General features: G+C 47.3%; 1 protein-coding gene across 1 annotated transcript in view; it reads right to left on the reverse strand.

The window, feature by feature from the left end:
* The window catches only part of DCAF5 (DDB1 and CUL4 associated factor 5), a 103,452-nt gene extending 95,740 nt beyond the window's left edge, over positions 1-7,712 (reverse strand). Inside the window, exon 1 of the mRNA XM_054026507.1 lies at positions 7,489-7,712. Within this exon, the coding sequence (XP_053882482.1) occupies positions 7,489-7,702 (214 nt within the window). The 5' untranslated portion in view covers positions 7,703-7,712. The remainder of the gene's footprint in view (positions 1-7,488) is intronic.
* Between the last annotated feature and the right edge of the window lie 13,553 nt (positions 7,713-21,265).

Consider the following 21,265-nt stretch of genomic DNA (forward strand, 5'->3'; position numbering starts at 1 on the left):
CGATGACATCATACAACTGGCAAAAACGTTTGAATTAGTGAGTATACGCTTTGCTACTTTGGAAAATCGGTGTAGTCAACTTGGAATTACAATAAATGCCAAGAAGATGAAGGGGTTTTAATTTTGGAAAAGGGACAATACATAAAGCAGTGAAATGCAGCTGCGGTGAAGTTGAAGAACAAGTAAAAATCATACATGTACCTAGGAAGCTTGATGAGTGCTGATGGTTCCATCAAGGAAGAGGTTAAACAGAGATATACTTTAGCTACAAGTGTTGCACAGAAGTTGATGAAATCATTAACTGATAAAAACAGTATGTTTGGTACCAAAGTGATAATTCATCAAACCAGTATTACTCTATGGTCCAGAAGCAGCTGCATTAAATGAAACTATTATCAGAATGCTGGAGACAGGAGAGATGAGAATTCTTCAGAAGATGGCAGGTGTAAAGTGGAATGATTTTAAGATAAATGAAGTTAGGAGGAGAGCAGATAAGAAATCATGGTGCTGGATTGGCTGCAATAGAAAATATTACAATGGTGGGGAAGAGTGTAGAAGACAAACAGATGACAGAATGCCAAAGAAAATAATGCAACAACAACAGAGGTCAGTCTGACTTAGAGGCTAACCACCAACTAGATGGTGGGACATCGCATGCAGGGACATTATCAGGCTGGATTTAATGGGGGAACGAGCCATGGACAGGAACGAATGGTGACACTTGTATTGCACCTAAAAAGATGCTTTGGGATGAGAAGAGGAGTCATATAAAGGTACATAATGACCCCTCCTCTTAAAATGTTGCATCCACTTTCCTTACTCCTACAAATCAGATGTCTCTTGGCCTGAAGTATAGTTTTACTCATAGAAGTAACTATATCAAGATAGCACATTCCTTCTCAACAGAACTTCTCTCCTTGAGTGTACTCAGATATCCCATCTATTTGGTTTAAATTAGTACCCAAGTTTTTACAGCATTTTGGTCATATCAGCACTTGCTGAACCAGTACAGCTAAGATCCACAAGAAGTAAGGGAAATCCGGTGTAATAAAATTGTTTACTAAAATCCCAATCAGTTATACCTGTGCCACTGTAGACAGAGGCATTGAACAGGCGTCAGAGGCCTAATTTGGACTGCTGAACCTTTATTAATAGTAATGATGTGCAAAATGGGAAGAACTCAGTTTAACTCACAGATCCTGGATTATGTTTGCAAGATTGGCAGTTTGAAAATTGCAAATTGAGCATGAAACCCCACAATGCCATTTTTAGTCACTTTTCAGATAGAATCACACTTTAAAGGCTTTAAACTTGTCCTCATTGAAGACTAAAGAACTTGACAAGGACCTTTATTCATTATGGGTCAAACTCTGGCTTCTTGCCTCAGCCCCCCCTATGAAGATGTCAGCCACGTAGAGAAATATGCCAAAGAAAAATCCACCTCCAGGATAATCTGATGGGGGCTAATTTAGCTACAACAAGTCAGGAAAAAGATCTTGGAGTCATCGTGGATAGTTCTCTAAAGATGTCCACGCAGTGTGCAGCGGCAGTCAAAAAAGCAAACAGGATGTTAGGGAATCATTAAAAAGGGGATAGAGAATAAGACGGAGGATATATTATTGCCCTTATATAAATCGATGGTACGACCACATCTCGAATACTGCGTATAGAGGTGGTCTCCTCATCTCAAAAAAGATATACTGGTACTAGAAAAGGTTCAGAAAAGGGCAACTAAAATGATTAGGGGTTTGGAACAGGTCCCATATGAGGAGAGATTAAAGACTAGGACTTTTCAGCTTGGAAAAGAGGAGACTAAGGGGGGATATGATAAAGGTATATAAAATCATGAGTGATGTGGAGAAAGTGGATAAGGAAAAGTTATTTACTTATTCCCATAATACAAGAACTAGGGGTCACCAAATGAAATTAATAGGCAGCAGGTTTAAAACAAATACAAGGAAGTTCTTCACGCAGCGCACAGTCAACTTGTGGAACTCCTTACCTGAGGAGGTTGTGAAGGCTAGGACTATAATAGCGTTTAAAAGAGAACTGGATAAATTCATGGTGGTTAAGTCCATTAATGGCTATTAGCCAGGATGGGTAAGGAATGGTGTCTCTAGCCTCTGTTTGTCAGAGGATGGAGATGGATGGCAGGAGAGAGATCACTTGATCATTGCCTGTTAGGTCCACTCCCTCTGGGGCACCTGGCATTGGCCATTGTCGGTAGACAGGATACTGGGCTAGATGGACCTTTGGTCTGACCCGGTACGGCATACATTATGTATGTAATCTGGGAAGTGGGCACCCTTCCCCACAATCCCAATTCCTCTATATGCACAGCATAAAACAGAACCCCCAAATCAGTCGGTATGTTCTCCTTACTCTAAGGCTACAGTGACTCTAGCACTGGGGAGAGGGGTAGGTAGCATTCCTGTACCCTACTCAAAAGTGTTATACTAAGTAGCATCTACACTAAATAACTTAACCCTTTCCTAGCAGAATTGCAGGACCATAAATTTAAGCAGAAACCATTCACTGCCTTCACATTAGCCATCTGAACCATTACAGTTTTGCCCCACATACATTAGTGCTCCCCTGAACTGCTTCAGCTGATGCCTTCTGAGTAGGTACCTATCCAACAGGTCTCAGCACTATGGATTCTGGGAGATGAGAGGCCACTGTGGGACAGTAGCAGGAAGGCCACCTAAAAACTTTCAGTATTGTCCACACTAGCCCTAAAATGATCCAGACAGACCCAGTATTTAGCCTTGCTGAAAGCAAATCTACTCTCAACTATATTTGCCAGGCATTGTAAACCATCTGGATCACTTATGTATGGACACCGAAGTATTATACAAGCATGCTAGGAAGGACTAAACAGCTCTTCACACACAGTTCCTCTAAGGTATACAAAGCCTAAGTGAGCTCCCTGATCCTCTCTACTTCTGGTACACACCAGGACCAATCATTGAGGAACCAGTGCCCCAGGGAGGTGACACCCCCAATCCCAATTGCCAAAACCTATTGATCCAACCATCTAGAGTGGAGTGTCCCCATATTTGCAAGGGAGTTGCACACACTTATGCCAGGACTGAATTTGGCCCTTTTTAAATGTACTTAGTAACATGATTCCCCTAACAAAAAGTGGTAATACTTCACTACTGTTGCTAAGGTCATCTCGTTACCCTGCTTCTGATCCACACTCCTTTGGACTTGCCTGGCAACAGAATGAGAGGTGCAATACCAAACACTCTCTCATATCCCTACAAGCTTCTAATTAAAATTTACAATCATAGGCAGGCCATTTAAATATTATTTGGTGAGGGGAGAGCATCAGAGAGGGAAAAAAGAGCAGGAAAATGCATACAAATATTAAGGAAACCTAGGACCATAATATCCTCCAGAAATTCTCTTGGTGATGCAGTTTAAACCAGAAGAAACTAGGAGGCACTGATAAACACAAGTATGTGTTTATCAAAGATAACAGGGACACATGGGGGGGAGATGGGCAAATGCACAAATAAGAAAACATACCCAAAAGCAAGGCTTGAAAAACACATTAGGTAACGCTTACTAGCCCAAGAATAAAAGTTCATTAGTTAGGATTCCTCTACCACCTCACCTCTTTAAAGCCACACCCGCCAGAAACCTCACCCCTGTAATTTAAAGGAATCAAATAATTGAGTATAATTTACGGTGTGCTACACTTAACTCTTACATATAGTCAATCAACCTCAATTTTTTTTAAATGTAACTTGCTCTCAAGGCTAATGGAAAAGCAGGGGGAAAAAACTGTTGAATAAGCTTGAAAACTTTCACATTTATTTGTCCAATAATATATCTACCAAATAATATCTGATGAGCTACAGAGGAAGCGGCCGGCGCCGCTTCCCACAGCCCCCATTGGCCTGGAGCGGTGAACCGCGGCTAGTGGGAGCCGTGATCGGCCAAACCTGCGGATGCGGCAGGTAAACAAACTGGCCCGGCCCGCGAGGGTGCTTACCCTGGTGAGCCGCGTGCCAAAGGTTGCCGATCCCTGCACTAGGCCCTGGCCTAGGCAAACATACACTTTCCCTGGCCCAGTGTGGAAGGGAGGTGCATTGGAGAGTTAGCCTGCCTTGCATTCACCCCACAGCAGTGGTTCCTGTCCTGCAGTGCTGGGCCCAGCTCCCAGCATTGTAACGCCATTCACTCAAATTTGGCCCAAGCACCCCATGACAGAGGGGCAGATGGCCAAATGTAAGGTTATGTCTACACTAAGGACCTTACAGTGGCACAGTTGCACTGCTACAAGATCTCTTGTGTAGCCACTCTATGCTAGTCGGAGAGAGCTCTCCCACTGGCATAATTAAACCAATGTGCAGCAGTAGCTATGTTGAAAGGAAACATTCTCCAGCCAACATAGCGGCAGCACTTTTGTCAATGAAACTTACGTCGGTCAAGGGGGGTGTTTTCTTCATACCCCTGACCAACAAAAGTGCTAGTGTAGACAAAGCCTGGATGATTAGTGTTGACAGTCCATGCACCAGATCACAATAACTACAGTGAGGAGCCAGGCCCAGCCTGACAGGGCAGGAGCCACTGCTTTGGAGTGAATGCGGGGCAGGTTCACCCTCCAATGCATCCCACCCCTTTGGGTTCCTCCTCCTCACCAGACCATAAAATAGGGTTGTGATTACAGGGTGAAGGGCACATATATGTAACAGTTAAAAAAAAAAATGCAGATAGTGGGTTGCCTTAGTAAAAAGTGTGGGAATCAATATCCTAAGGCTTTTCCAAGCAGCAGCAATGTGAAACTAACATGATTTGTGTCAGTTTCTCTTGCTGCCTACAGGCTTCTTAATAGCAACAAAACACTCTGGTCATTTGTGTCTCTGCCACAGATTAGGAAAGCTAAGAGCAGCAGCAAAGGCACTTGAGCTGTTGGTGGATTTAGGGCTTGTCTACATAGAGACATTTACAAGCATAACTATATCACTATAACTGGCCACATGGACACACTTACTCCAGGGTAAATGTCTACATTGGGAGTTACCATTGTATTATAGAGGTATAGTTATGGTCCTAAATTTCCTCATGTAGACAAGCTCTACGGAAGGCTCATTGTTCACATTTAGGTTTTCTTTTCTAACCATTATGATAGAATCAGAGGGGTAGCCATTTTCGTTTGGATCGGTAAAAAGTGACAAAGAGTCCTGTGGCACCTTATAGACCAGGGGTCGGCAACCTTTCAGAAGTGGTGTGCTGAGTCTTCATTTATTCACTCTAATTCAAGGTTTCGTGTGCCAGTAATACATTTTAACGTTTTAGAAGTTCTCTTTCTATTAGTCTAATATATATTATATATATATATAAACTAAATTATTGTTGTATGTAAAGTAAATAAGATTTTTAAAATGTTTAAGAAGCTTCATTTAAAATTAAAATAAAATGCAGAGCCCCCCAGACCGGTGGCCAGGACTCGGGCAGTGTAAGTGCCACTGAAAATCAGCTTGCGTGCCACCTTTGGCACGCATGCCATAGGTTGCCTACCCCATTATAGACTAACAGACGTATTATAGGAGCATAAGCTTTCGTGGGTGAATACCCACTTCTACATGCATCTGACAAAGTGGGTCTTCACCCACGAAAGCTTATGCTCCAATATGTCTATTAGTCTATAAGATGCCACAGGATTCTTTGTCGCTTTTTACATTATGAATAGAATTTTTCTTTAAATTAGTTTCCGCAGCAGTTGATGGCATTTGCCTAGGAAAGATTCTTATTGAACCCAGTCAAATGGGTTTTTCAAGCACAAGTGTTGCTACCATACACTATGGCTAGGCAAAAAGCATCCGTTATACCCTCTTTCCCGCCCCCCCCCCTCCCCTGTGTCTCCAGTTACTGTTCACAGCATATCAGATAGTCCCCAGGCAAAATCCTGAACATTTCTCCTATTTGGTTTGCATCAAGTATGTTAAGACTCTTACAAATGAGAATCCATTCTTAAAGCAAAGGCTGCAAAAAAGACATAAATCCCCACGATGTGCATTAGTATATGTAATTATTGCTAGCAGAAGGCCAGAGAGGCAGGAAAATTTCTCTTTACCCCATTTTGAAAGAGGCAGATCTTTATTCTGGAGGAGAGGTATAATCCCCTTGTCCAGCCCTATGGGGTAGAGGACCTTTTGCAATACATACACACACACACACACACACACAAGTTTGGAAAACCATGACTGTCAGTAAGGGGAAGTGACACTCCTCTCCGATCTCTCATGTCCCCATTTTGGGAAGCTTGGCTTGGGGGGGGGGGGGGCGATCCTCCTCCCACACACGGGGAGAAAGGTCTTGGGGGGGAGGGGGGACACTGTGACACACTCCAGTATGGAGGGTTTTGGCTTTCAGTGGAGGTCCATGATCCCTTCCCATCCACCCCCCAGTCGGGGACCCCTGGCTCGGGGGAGGGGGGGGACTGCAGGCAGCCCTTTCCTTACATCGACGACGCTGGATCCCCTCCCCAGGGGGTGCTGTGACCCTCCCCCGGGTTGGGAGTCTCGGGCTAGATAGAGGGAACTGCAACCCCTAGCCCCAGCAGGGAGGATCTGGACGAGCCTGCTCCGGCCTCCCCTCCCCTGGGCGGAATAGGCCATCGATTCCCCGGCCTGTCGCTATGAGGAGCCCAGGAGAGCGAGGCCTGCAGCTCCCAGCAAAGCCCCGGCCTGGAGTTTGCTCCCTGCCCCTCCGCGCGGAAGGGGAGCGAGGCGTGAAGCACCGCAGGGGAGAAGGCACCTGCGGCAGCCCCGGGGGGACCCGAGCATGGCGCCCCGCGGCCGCTCTCCCCCCTCCCCAGGGTAGCGGTTAACGTCAAGCCAGCGCCCCCGGCTACCTGACAGCGCCCGCACCCCGGCAAGGGCACCCGCCTGGGGGGAGATCCACCCAGCGGCTCCATCCCCCTCAACGGGTCCCAGGAGCGACCCGCGCCTCCCAAACCCACCCACCCAAACAGGTCCCGCACTGCAGCCCCTCACCCAGGGCAGGGCTGCCCCCCCCCCGGAGCCCCCAGCGCAATGCCCCCCAGCAGCCCCCCGCCCTCCCCAGTCAGTGACCCGCTCCACAGCGCCTCCCGACTCGCCCCGGCCCCGGCTGGTCGCTGGGACATGTCACCGGGCTCTGACAATTTCAGCCCAGCTGGCTCCCAACGCCTTCGCCGCGCAATAAACCCCCTGTACCACCCCCCCCCGTGCCAAACACTTTCCTACAAACTTTGTTGGGGATTCACGCCCCCCCCCCCAAAAAAAATACAAAAAATGGGATGCGAACCTGTCAACCATTTTAGATCCCTCCTTGGGGAACACTAGTTCCTTGTGGGGGGAAGGGGGGACACTGGAAACGCCACCACAATCCCCCCCTTCCCCGGGTGAGCGTGGGGGGAGGGAGGCGAGATGCTGGGGGCGTGGGGGAAAGCTGGCATGGACTGGGGGGAGAGGGGGAGGATGTTTGCTTTACCTGAGACCAGCCACTGGCCTCCATTGTTGGAGAATTCAATGGCATTGACACAGCCGAAGTGGCCCAGTAGGTCCTTCTTGTAGAGGTTTCTGCAGCCCCGCAGGCGTCTCCTCTGAAAGTCCTGGGTGAGCAGCGGGTCCCCCTGCAAGCCCCGCTGGGACAAGAAGCCCACCACCGACCTCATGCTGCCCCCCGGCCCAGGTCTCCTCTTCATGCTGCTGCCTCTGCTGCTGCTCCCCACCGCCCCCCTCACTCTCTGCCTTCTCCCCTCCCCCCCCCTGTTATGGTTATGATGATTTTTCTTTAGCCAGCCATAGCAGAGAGAGGTGTTAGACACTCCGTTGCTTCCTGATCCCCCTTAAACTCCTCCCCCTCCTCCCCCCAGCAGCTGATCCACAGCTGCAGCCTTGTCCTTAATGCAATTCTTCTGCTGCCTGGGTTTGTTTGAATGTTGGTGGTGGTGGTGGCAACGCATTTGGATGTTTAATGGCTAACGCTGATGTACAATAACTCGCAGACTTACTTAGGAGGGCATCCTGTTTTTGCTCTCGAACTTATTTCAAACACCCCTCTCCCCCGCCCTCCAGAAAATCGCTGCGGAAGTACTTTCTTCTCCCATTACGGTCGGATCAAGGTGTCGTATCGTTTCCCATTTGAAGGGGGTTGCCATGTGAAAGAACTACTAGCTCTTTTGGATGGGGGGCAGGAGTGCGTGAGAAGGATGTAAAAGGAAGCAGCAGCGCTATGCCTGACGTTGGTATCTGTTGCCTCTCATATGAAGAGTTGCTGCTGATCCCCAGAAAACACTACATTTTCTGAAGTCGAACGTATGTAATAAACCCATTTGATTTCAGGGTCCCTGGAATTCGTTCCCCTTTGCACTGACTAGTAGGGGCTTTCTTCTCCATGCAGTTCCTAGTAGTGGGAAATTGCCAAAATACAGCTAATTTTTGGGGTGGGGAAGATAACACCATGGCAATTTCCTGGGGGTCAACACAGCTTCTTCAGGGCTCGGATAGCCCTAAAAAAAACCCTGTTGGGATTACCCCAAAATGAGCCTGGAGGGAAAAGAATGTTTCTCCAGCAAAGCTGCAAAATAACGCCTTGAGACAGACATCATTACCATTAATGGGGATGCTTTCATAGGAGTTCATCTTGAAGAAAAGGGAAAACAGTGCCCATTTTCTTTTAAATCTCAAAAAATCTTGAAATTGTGGGATTTGAGTATAAGGAATGGGGCTTTTCTAAAGTGGGTTCCAGCCTATTCTGATACTTGCTAAGAGCTCCTTGAGATGCAAATGCTGGGACATGTAACCCAGTAATTGGGAAGAAAAAGAGTTGGGGGGCAGTGGGCAATTGACAGAACCTATGAAATTTGTACTGAAAAATGCTTGTGAATTTCTGCAGGATTTCCACATGCACCCTTCCCCCACCTCCCAAAATGGTGAAATTCTATGGGACTTTCTTTTATCCACCAATGGTGATTTTTTGGCGGGGAAAATGCCCCTTTTCCTCTCGTCTGCCCTGAAAACTGATGAATTTCTGCAAGGTTTCCCATTTCTAATCTAGTGGATTGCTGTGGATCTATCCTCATGAGATGTGGTGAAATTTGGCAGGATTTCTTTCCCAAATCTGGTGTATCACCTTGCTATGCTTCAGTATGTGTGTGTGCGGGGCCAGGGTAGAAAACTATTTTTATTTTCTGTTCTACAGAGCCATATTCTTAAATTTTAACACCAGATACCATTGTAAGACAAAAGGAAAATCATTCTAAAAGCAATTAAAGTACAATATAGACATGCTCTATGGCCCCCGTCTTGCAAAGACACACATACACACACACTCAATTTTATACACTGTAAGTAGCCTTAGGATTTTTAGATGCAAAATTCCTAATGGGTGCAGGTTAACTCATATTAGTAGTACCTGTGGAAGTTGTAGTTTAAGCAAGGCTCAGAGGGTGGGAAACATCCTTGACCCAGTCTTGTCTTTGTAAAGATACCCATGTTGGGAATTACGAGTCCCCCAAAACCTAGTGTAGACAAGATAAACATTTTTTTTCTTTACTTCATGACCAAAACTGTTGTGTAGCATTATTATGTACTCTTAAATAACTGTCATGTTCCACCTCAGAGGTGACTGCTTTGCAGTAGAAAATGAAATGATTTTGTTCTATAAAGTCAGTAAAATCTTTGGGATTCTTCTTGGCTAAGGTTTATAGAAAGACCATAAAATCCAATAAATCACACTTTTTAGCTAACAACTCTATAAACACTATTTTTAGTAGCAAACCTTTCAATTATATTAAAAATAAAAATCTGAGATTTGACTATTTAAAGTGTGCAGCTTTTGTTTCAGACAGCATTCTTTCAAATGAATTAAATGTCAGTATGTGAAAATGTCTCCAAATACACTGTTTAAACCCAAAAGATAATAAATGCATAATAGTAATTTGACAAGAACATCCAACCACAGTGCATTAGCTGGATGTTCCTGATACAGTGATCATCTTAACAATATTAATATTGAGACAGTATATCGGGTTTCATATTTAACACCTGACATTTCTTAGGTCTTGTCTATGCCAAGGATTTGCCCTGTTTGCAGCCATAAGAGGCCAGCCATTAGTGCACTTTACTCGTGCAAATTCTTAGTGTAGACAGGCAAACCTGCTAAAAGTCATGATTTGCATGAGTGAAAATTATCCTAGTTTCACAGACATGGGTTAACTGCACTGGTGAAAATGATAGTTTATTGCAGTTTTGCCAGTGTACACTAGAGGCACCTTTTACAATTGAACTGGTGGCTGGTCACTGATGGCCAAAATTCCCTGAGTAGGCAAGACCTTAGTGACATTATTTCAGTCTGTCTGTAGATTCAAAACTGTCCCCATCAGTTTACATTCGATTCTATTGTATTCCATGTTGTTTTTTATACTGCCCTCATCATTGTAGCATCTGATGTTCAACAACATGATTAACTTCTGCACGTATGATTCATTTTCTGTCTCATCCTCTTCCCAAAGGGGAAATTATGTGGTCAGAGTAAAGTATTGGTAGCTTTTTAGTTTCTTTAAATACATATGTACATGTACCTTGCATTTGGAGAGGAAGGTGGTGAGGTTTATGGTAGTTCTCAGTTTGTTCCACAATCTGGGACCAGTTCTGAGAAAAATCTTTGTCCTCTGCACAGATAACGTGTATAAAGGCTATTTTCAAAACCAAAAGTACCAGAACTTTTTCGTACTACTTAATGGAAGTTTTGATTTGGAGAAAACAATCAGATCTGTGAGTGAAGAGAGGGAAAACATTACATCATAAGAATGTGTGGGTTTCCATTGTCTTTGAAAGAAAAATGATGGCAGAGTTGCACATCAGTGCGACTAAAGGTCATTTTTCACAAAGTCTAAATGCATTATCTATTTGATAAAAATGCTGGTAAAAATGTTGATAAAAGTATTTTTTCACCCTGTTTCCTCTTTCTGAATTATCTTAAAAATAGAATTATAATCCGTAAATAAATTATCATTACTTATGCCGCTGAGTAGGAGCTGGGCACATTTTGGTTTTTTAAGAAGACTATTCTGCTGTATTTACTCCTGAGTACATCAGTCTGATCAATACAAATATATTACAGGGCTTAATTGTGTAAGTCCCCTAAGAATGGAGCATCTGTTGACTTTAATGGGAGTTCTATAGCATGGGGTTGGGGATGAGGGGAAACTTCTTGAATCAGGCTGAATTTTATTAGGTTAACATTTTAAGCATTTGAGGAAACAGTGTTTGGTTGATTGGTCTGGGGCTTTTGCTTTCTATTCTCCCTCACCATAACAGACAAACCAATCTTTTTGAGAACTGAAGACTTGAAATATTATGTAAAAAGAACAAGGAATACTTGTGGCACCTTAGAGACTAACAAATTTATTTGGGCATAAGCTTTCGTGGGCTAAAACCCACTTCATCGGATGCATGCAGTGGAAAATACAGTAGGAAGATATATATACACAGAGAACATGACAAAAATGGGTGTTGCCATACCAACTCTAACGAGACTAATCTATTAAGGTGGGCTATTATCAGCAGGAGAAAAAAAACTTTTGTAGTGATAATCAGGATGGCCCATTTCAAACAGTTGACAAGAAGGCGTGAGTAACTGTAGGGGAAAAATTAGGATGGGGAAATAGTTTTTACTTTGTGTAATGACCCATCCACTCCCAGTAGAAGCCCTCTGCACCAACATTCCACACAAAGATGGATTACAAGCCATCAGGAACAGTATCCCCGATAATGTCACGGCAAACCTGGTGGCTGAACTTTGTAACTTTTTCCTCACCCACAACTATTTCACATTTGGGGACAATGTATACCTTCAAGTCAGCGGCACTGCTATGGGTACCCGCATGGCCCCACAGCATGCCAACATTTTTATGGCTGACTTAGAACAATGCTTCCTCAGCTCTCGTCCCCTAACGCCCCTACTCTGCTTGCGCTACATTGATGACATCTTCATCATCTGGACCCATGGAAAAGAAGCCCTTGAGGAATTCCACCATGATTTCAACAATTTCCATCCCACCATCAACCTCAGCCTGGACCAGTCCACACAAAAGATCCACTTCCTGGACGCTACAGTGCTAATAAGCGATGGTCACATAAACACCACCCTATACCAGAAACCTACTGACCGCTATACTTACCTGCATGTCTCCAGCTTTCATCCAGACCACATCACACAATCCATTGTCTACAGCCAAGCTCTAAGATACAACTGTATTTGCTCCAATCCCTCAGACAGAGACAAACACCTACATGATCTCTATCAAGCGTTCTATCAAGCGTTCTTAAAACTACAGTACCCACCTGCTGAAGTGAAGAAACAGATTGACAGAGCCAGAAGAATACCCAGAAGTCACCTACTCCAGGGCAGGCCCAACAAAGAAAGTAATAGAACGCTACTAGCCGTCACCTTCAGCCCCCAACTAAAACCTCTCCAGTTCATCATCAAGGATCTACAACCTACCCTGAAGGATGATCCCTCACTCTCACAGATCTTGGGAGACAGGCCAGTCCTCACTTACAGACAGCCCCCACAACCTGAAGCAAATACTCAGCAGCAACCACACACCACACAACAAAAACACTAATCCTTGCAATAAAGCCCGTTGCCAACTCTGTCCACACATCTATTCAAGGAACACCATCATAGGACCTAATCACATCAGCCACACCATCAGAGGCTCATTCACCTGCACATCTACCAATGTGATATATGCCATCCTGTGCCAGCAATGCCCCTTTGCCATGTACATTGGCCAGACTGGACAGTCTCTATGCAAAAGAATAAATGGACACAAATCAGACGTCAAGAATTATAACATTCAAAAACCAGTCGGAGAACACTTCAACCTCCCTGGTCACTCACTTACAGACCTAAAAGTCGCAATTCTTCAAGAAAAAAACTTCAAAAACAGACTCCAACGAGAAACTGCAGAATTGGAATTAAATTGCAAACTGGACACCATTAAATTACGCTTGAATAAAGACTGGGCGTGGATGGGTCATTACACAAAGTAAAAACTATTTCCCCATGCTAATTTTTCCCCTACTGTTACTCACGCCTTCTTGTCAACTGATTATCACTACAAAAGTTTTTTTTCTCCTGCTCATAATAGCCCACCTTAATTGATTAGTCTCGTTAGAGTTGGTATGGCAACACCCATTTTTTCATGTTCTCTGTGTATATATATCTTCCTACTGTATTTTCCACTGCATGCATCCGATGAAGTGGGTTTTAGCCCACAAAAGCTTATGCCCAAATAAATTTGTTAGTCTCTAAGGTGCCACAAGTACTCCTCATTCTTTTTGCTGATACAGACTAACATGGCTACCACTCTGAAATATTATGTAAGTTCATCAAATCCCTACACTAGGGAATTAGTGGCAGCTAACATAATGAAGATAGAATGTAATGTTTTCTGCGAGGAAGATTCTTTTTGTGTATTTCGGGCCTGCTCCAGCAGCCAGTGTGGTCAATGACACAACTCTCAGTGGCTTAAATAGGTCCAAGTTTGCAGAGATGCCAAGGGTTGACTGTCCTTAAGAGTGAGATTCAAGGCCAAAGAGTGAGAGTTTCCAGGTGGTGTGTTAGGTCATTGCTTAAGACAGGGACTCTTACCTTTGGTCCTTGGTGACATCCAATAGTCCAGGTTTTTAATCCAATCAACACTTCTTAGTTTATTTTAAAATGTACAGTGCTTAATATTGCATATGAAATGCTTAAATGTCCTAATTCATGCTAAAGTCTAGGGCATGTTAAAATTCTATATGCAATGCAAACCAGTGGATTTTAATAAAAACAATTATTTGCTGGTTGGAACAAAAACCTGGATGGCTGGTGATCCCTGAGGACCAGAATTAATATTCCCTGGTTTAGGCACACAGTCAGTGAACAGAAAAAGAGAAATAATAAAATATATATATAATAATAAATAATTAATGGAGATATCCCATCTCCTAGAACTGGAAGGGACCTTGAAAGGTCATCAAGTCCAGCCCCCTGCCTCCACTAGCAGGACCAAGTACTGATTTTGCCCCAGATGGCCCCCTCAAGGAGTGAACTCACAACCCTGGGTTTAACAGGCTAATGCTCAAACCACTGAGCTATCCCTTCCCCCCCTGAAAAATAAACTGTTTTTATATAAACCTAACAAAAAAGAAAACTGTTTTATCAATACAACAATGTTTATTTTGCATATCACCTTGTCATAGTGATCATCCATTTGAAAAACACTTTACAGTACAAATATTATTTGATTTGTATATATTGCTAATATTACATTTACAGCAAACTAAAATAATCAGATTCCAAAATAAATACATGCAAAATAAATTAAAATGAAATAATTAAAATGAAACACAAACAATACATTAAATGTATGTTAAAATAAAGTAATTAAATTGAATTTTATTAATTTGAAGCTAACAAACCATAGATAAAGGATTCAGATTCCACATTTCTTTTAATATCTAATTTGGTTTCACATTTTATTCATGTGCTTTGTTATATTGTCATGTGGCCCCCTTTGCTGTTTTTATAACTTCTTTTGGTGGCTCAAACTTGAATCATAGCTCAGGATTTGCCAACTTCACTTGGATAATAGAGGACAGTGTCCCGTATAGCCCAAAGTTAGGTCTGAATGGAGTCTTATTCTTTTGAACAAGACTGAACACTCTCTTCTCCTGTATTTGAGGGAGGTAAAACTAAGACAAGCCTGGCAACCCTGGACAGTAATGGGAACTTGAAAAGACCACATTTTAAAAAAAGAAGTCTTGCTTGCTACTGGGATGATGAAGGGCCATGAATTTGTCCAGTGTGGTTTAATTTCTGAACTGTATTTTGCAGTACCTGCAAACTTTCAATCAACTCCTGCTCGTTTTTTGGGCAAACTCATATTTTTTTGACCATCAAGTATTCATACACACACACAAAAAATCTGCATAGCCTCCTCTCTTCTCTCCTGCGTGTATAGAATGTGGGTCTGTAGTCTCCATGGTTACCACAGTACCCAAGCTTGGAAAGCAGCTTTCCAAGCTCTAAGCCAGTGGTCCCCAAACTTTTCAGGGTCATGCCCTCCTTACCTGCCCCCCCATTGCCCCTGTCCATGCCCCTCCCCCCGGAATTGGGGCCATGGCTCCTGGGGAGGGGGGTGGACAGGGGCAAGGGGGCCGAGGCTGCGATCACAGCTGGGTGCACAGTCGGGGCCGGGTACAGAGCCACAGCCAGGCTGCGGTTGAGGGCCGAGGTGGGAGCGGGAGCCAGGGATGCAGCTGAGGGTTGGACCAGAGCAGAGCTGGGAGTGGAGCAGGGCTGGGTGGCACTCCCTCCCCGCCCCCCATGGAGGCTGGCCTGGCCCATGCCGTGCCCCCGCTGAACATTCCTCTGTGCCCCTCTAGGGTGGCACGCCCCACAGTTTGGGGACCTTTGCTCTAAGCCCTATGCCTGAGGCCCTGGATGTATTGTTGTCTCTTTCAGGCACCTGAGTAAAAATATTTTAAATCTTTATGTATTTACTAAAAATTAGTGACAGATGTATATGACTGTGTGAGACAGCATGCTAATGAGTGAGTCTCGCACCCAATGAGTGACACTTGACATGTCTGAGTTTGGGGGCCTTAATGCCTAGAGAATTATAGTTCAAGTGGGGAAGGGTGGATAGTTGGTTAGCTTATTACTAGCCTTTTACTTTTGGAGATCTGGATTTAGATTCATTGGATGATCCTGGCCCCACTATAATCACAGGCATAGCTCCTATTGATTTCAGTGGGGACAGGATTTCACCAATTACACCTATGTCCATTGCCTAGCACAATGGGGAGCAAATCCCCAATTTACTTTTCAGACCACTGTGATTGAATTGCTTACTCTTCTCTTTCTTATAATGAATGTTTTACTGACAAAATGTATTGTTATACTGTATTATAAATTCTGTAATATTTGGATGAACATATCTCATTTCTATACCTTGTATGTAACTAAGCAAAACAATAAAAATAACTCAGAACAACTTTTTAAACAAAAAGCTTTCTTTTAAACATAGCTCCATTCAGAAATGTGACTGCAAAAATGGCATAGTGAGGTTTTATTCCAGTCTAGTTTATTCAGGTTTTTCTACTGGCCTCATTACCGCAGCATCTGAACACTTTCCAGAAATGCATTAAGCAATGTGACTAACATTGGCCATGTTTATTATTTCTCTATCATCACATATCAAATTTGCTCAGTTTAGCAGCTAAAGGATTTTTTTCCTAATGGTTCATGAACAGGAAAAAAACCCAGTTTAACTATTAGATCCCTAGGTCACACGTAGACATTTTAAAGTAGGAGATCATTCTAATAACTGCAATTGCACTTATTTGAATGTCAAGAGCATTCTGAGTACCACACAGCACATTTATATACCCCTAAGTAATTTTGAATTTATTCTGACCCAGTACCTCTTTCTCCCCACCTGTCTGGGCAGTGACAAAATCCTTTTACTTCTTCCTCCTCCACATCATACAAAAAATCCACCACTTCCTTTCCATCCTGACAGCTGAACAGCTATGGTTGCGAACCCTCCAGGATTGGCCTGGAGTCTCCAGGAATTAAAGATTAATCTTTAATTAAAGATTATGTCATGTGATGAAATCTCCAAGAATACAGCCAACCAAAATTGGCAACTCCTATGAACAGCTTGTCCATATTATTCCATACACTGCTCACAACCCAAGTTGTCTGCAAATGAAGCCCCACCCATTTGAAATGCCAGAACAAGATGTCACTCACAGTAGATTGTGCAGATGTTGAAAATATGATAACACATTCTGTGCTAGGTTCTTCCAGCTTAGCTTCTTCTTGCTGTGGTTCAGATACCCTACTAGACTTTTCTGGGTTCACCTCCCCTTGGTGGGGCTTGGATGCCCCATTGAGCTGTGTGGGACTGACTCCTCTTCAAAGGGGCTTGAATATCCCTGTAGGGAGACAGGGTGGCTGCCCTCCGAACCTGAGGGTAAAGGGCCTTTCCCTCAGCCTGAGTGGGCGGGGCCAGCCCAAGCTTGCTCCACCCCCCGGAAGGGGAGGGGTGGAACAAGAAGTATAAAGGGCGGGGCTCTTAGCTCAGTTAGGGCAGCACCAGGGAGGGAGGCAGACGCAGACCGCGGGCTGCTCCCTTCAGAGCCTGCTGCCACACCAGGGGAGGCCCTGGACCAGTGGAGACCTCACCTGGAGGACGGACTGGGGCTGCCAGGACTGCCCGCGGCCGAGTACCCAGAGGAACTGGAGGAGCCGGAGGGGGAGCTGGAGCTGCCAGCCGCCGAGTACCCAGAGGAGCTGGAGGAGCCTGAGCCTGAGGGGGAGCTGGAGCTGGAGCTGCCAGCAGCTGACTACCCCGACGCACCGGCGGGACCAGAGGGATTCGGACGAGCGATCGGGTAGGAAGTAGCCCAGGGACAGAGCTGCACCGTGGTGAGTCTATATTGCGGAAAGACCCCACTGATCCAGTGGCAGGACCCTCGTCCTGCCACTGTCAGGGCCCTGGGCTGGAACGCAGTGGTGTAGGGTGGGCCTGCGTTCCCCTACCCGGCCGAGCCACGCCGGGACCTTTGCCGGCGCTCCCCTGCCTGAGGGGCGCGCTATTGACCTTTGCCGGCGCTCCCCAGCCTGAGGGGCGCGCTATTGACCTTTGCCGGCGCTCCCCTGCCTGAGGGGCGCGCTATTGACCTTTGCCGGCGCGCCCCTGCCTGAGGGGCGCGCTACTGACCTTTGCCGGCGCTCCCCTGCCTGAGGGGCGCGCTACAGACTCTGGCTGGCGGCCGCCCCGCCGCTAATTCCCCGCTGACGGAGGCATGACCCAGGCCGGCCAGTGACCTCGTAGCTCCCCACCGCCCCCTAGCGGGTAGGTGGGCTGACGCCGATCACAAGTGGTGGAGAATGCGGGTAGCGCCCCCTATCCCTGCCGGAAGGGATTAGAGCAAGGAGGCAGCGACAGCCCTTAAACGGAAGATGGAGATGGAAAAGCTTATCAAGGTGCTGGCCGAGACTCAGCAGCAGCAGCAGCAACAACTCATACAGCAGCTGGGTACCCACCAGCAGCAGTTGCTTCAAACCTTGGGGGCCCAGCACCGCGAACAACAGACTCAATGTTTCCAGCAACTTGCCACCCTGTGGCCGAGCCCCGGTGGAGCCCAGCCGGGCGGAGTGATCACCCCCAACTCTCCTGCTCCACCAATCCGTCTGGCCAAGATGGGGCCTGAGGATGACCCAGAGGCTTATCTGGTGACCTTCGAGTGGGTTGCTGCAGTAGCTGGTTGGGCGCCGGACCAATGGGCAACCCTGCTTGCCCCCTATCTAACGGGGCCGGCTCAGAAGGCTTACCGGGGGCTACCAGACGATGAAGCCCGTGTTTACTCCAGAGTAAAAGCGGCTATCCTGGACGCCTTCGACGTCACCCCGGAAACTTTTCGGCGACGGTTTCGGGGAAAGCTTTACCCCCTGGGTGCCCGGCCCCGGGCCGTGGCACAGGAATTAAAGGATGCAGCGTGCCGATGGCTACAACCCGAGCATCGAACTGTGGCTGAGGTGACAGAACAGATCATCCTTGAGCAATTCGTGCACATCCTTCCGACTCCAGGGAGGGCGTGGGTGTTGCGGCACCGACCTCAAACTCTAAGTGCAGCGGTCACACTTATGGAGAACTTTCTAGAGGCCGAGGCTCCAATAGGACCGACAGCCCGACCCCCAAGCTCTGGACCCGGCGGTCAGAAGCCAGAAAGGGGGTCTACCCCCAAAGCCAATGTGCCAGCTCAAGCCCGACGACCAAACGGCGGCGGCACTACCTTTCCCCGATGGCCCGAGGCCCCACAACCCGCACTGTCCGGACGTTTGGCCCGTCCATCGGGCCCCGGCCAACCCCGCGGCCACCCAGGTGACCCTACACGGCCGGGGCGCACAGAGGTAGGACCTTGCTTTCAGTGTGGTGAGTACGGCCACCTACAACGAGACTGTACGGCAATGGAATGCGATTTTGGCCGGGTGTACATCGGGGAGCGCCGGGCCCGCCCGCCGTCCACGGCCAAGCTGACGGCCCCCATGAGCATCGCCGGGACACCTGTGGTGGGTCTAATTGATTCGGGCTGTGGGCAGACTCTTGTCCGCCAGTCCCTCCTCCCGGACACCGAGCAGATCAGCGGGGAGGTACGGATACAGTGCATACATGGAGATGTGAAACCGTACCCCACGGTGCAGGTCCCTCTCACGGTAGATGGGGCAACTCAGTTAATGAACGTGGCTGTGGCCCCATCCCTTGCCTACCCAATCATCCTGGGCCGGGACTGGCCAGAATTTGTCGAGGTGCTCCGGTCCCTATCTCCGGAAGAGGCTTTCGAGGGAGCCCCCTCTGCGACGGACCCAGGCCCCAGGCGGAGCCCCGACCCCGGCGTTAACCCATCCCTTTCACCCAGGCCGGATGGCCAGGAGACAGGGGGCCCCCTGGTGGACATTAGGGACTTTAGCCGAGACCAAAGGGAGGACCCTACGCTCCGGTTTGCCTATGAGCAGCTGGCACGGGTAGAGGGGAAGGTCGTGGAGGCCCAGCGGGCGACCCAATGGCCTAGATTTGAACTTGATCGGGATCGTCTCTACCGCGTGGAGCGGGACCCTCAAACTCAAGAGGTCCGGACCCAACTCGTGGTTCCCTGCATTCATCGATGGGCGGTCCTAAAGCTAGCCCATGACATCCCAGCAGCAGGCCATTTAGGACCGGAGAAAACCGCGGCTAGGGTCCTGGCCAAGTTCTTCTGGCCCGGCATCCACCGTGAAGTGAAGGATTACTGTGGGTCATGCCCGGACTGCCAACGCGCCGCCCCGGCCGGGGTCCGGAAGGCCCCCCTGGTTCCATTGCCAACAGTGGGCGTTCCGTTTGAACGAGTAGCGATGGACCTGGTCGGACCCTTCCCGAAAAGTCAGGCGGGCTACCAGTATATCCTTGTCTTGATGGACTACGCCACCCGCTTCCCTGAGGCTATCCCCTTAAGGAATATCACTGCCCGCACTATCGCAGCAGAGCTCGTGAAGATCTTCGCCAGAGTAGGCCTCCCTCGAGAGTTACTTACTGACCAAGGGACCAACTTCACCTCTAAGTTGTTCCGTCAAGTATGTGCCCTACTGGGGATTAAGAAACTGCAGGCCTCAGTTTACCATCCCCAGACGGATGGGTTAGTCGAACGTTTTAATCGAACCCTGAAGGGAATGTTGCGACGCTTCCCCACCCAGGACCTCCGTCAGTGGGATCAACTCCTTCCCCCTTTACTACTGGCGGTGCGGGAAGTTCCACAGGCTTCCACGAAGTTCTCTCCATTTGAGCTCCTTTATGGGCGACGTCCCCGCGGAGTGATGGACCTCCTGAGAGAAACTTGGGAACATACACCATCCTCAACGCAGGGCCTTTTACAATACGTCCTGCAGCTGCAGGAGCGGCTGGCCCGGGCGGGTGAACTCGCGAGGGAAAACTTAAACACGGCCCAAAGGGGCCAGGAGCAGCAATATAATCGGGACACCCAGGTCCGATTATTTGCCCCCGGGGACCGAGTTCTCCTCCTGCTCCCCTCGGAGGAATCAAAGCTTTTTGCCCGCTGGCAGGGCCCGTATGAAGTCCTTCGCCAAGTGGGGCCTGTCAATTACGAAATCCGGTAGCCTGATCACCGAAAGGGAAAGCAGATTTATCATGTAAATCTTTTAAAACCCTGGCGGGAACGGGAAGGACTACTAATTGCCCCGTACCCACCTGAACCAGACCTTGGGCCACAACCCCCCGAAGACTCTGATAATGGGGAACCCCAGCTAGCCGAGACGCTCACTCCTGAGCAGCGGGAACAGGCCCTCTGCTTAGTGAAGGCATTCCCCAGGACCTTCACCACGAAGCCCGAACAGACTACGCTCGCCTACCATGCAATCCAGACCGACCCCGGGGTGATGGTCCGAGAGACGACGCGGCCATTGCCTAGGCGAATGCGAGAGGCTGTGGAAGAGGAAGTCCAGGCCATGTTGGAACTGGGGGTTATAGAGCATTCCCAGAGTGAATGGCGGAGTCCCATCGTCCTCATTCCAAAGCCAGATGGGAGCCGGCGGTTTTGTATTGACTTTCGGAGAGTCAATGACATTTCAAAGTTTGATGCGTATCCAATGCCCCGCGTCGATGAGCTCCTTGACTGGCTGGGAGAAGCCTGCTATATCACCACCTTAG

This window comes from Malaclemys terrapin, chromosome 4 (assembly GCF_027887155.1).
Source record: "Malaclemys terrapin pileata isolate rMalTer1 chromosome 4, rMalTer1.hap1, whole genome shotgun sequence".
Classification (NCBI taxonomy): domain Eukaryota; kingdom Metazoa; phylum Chordata; order Testudines; family Emydidae; genus Malaclemys; species Malaclemys terrapin.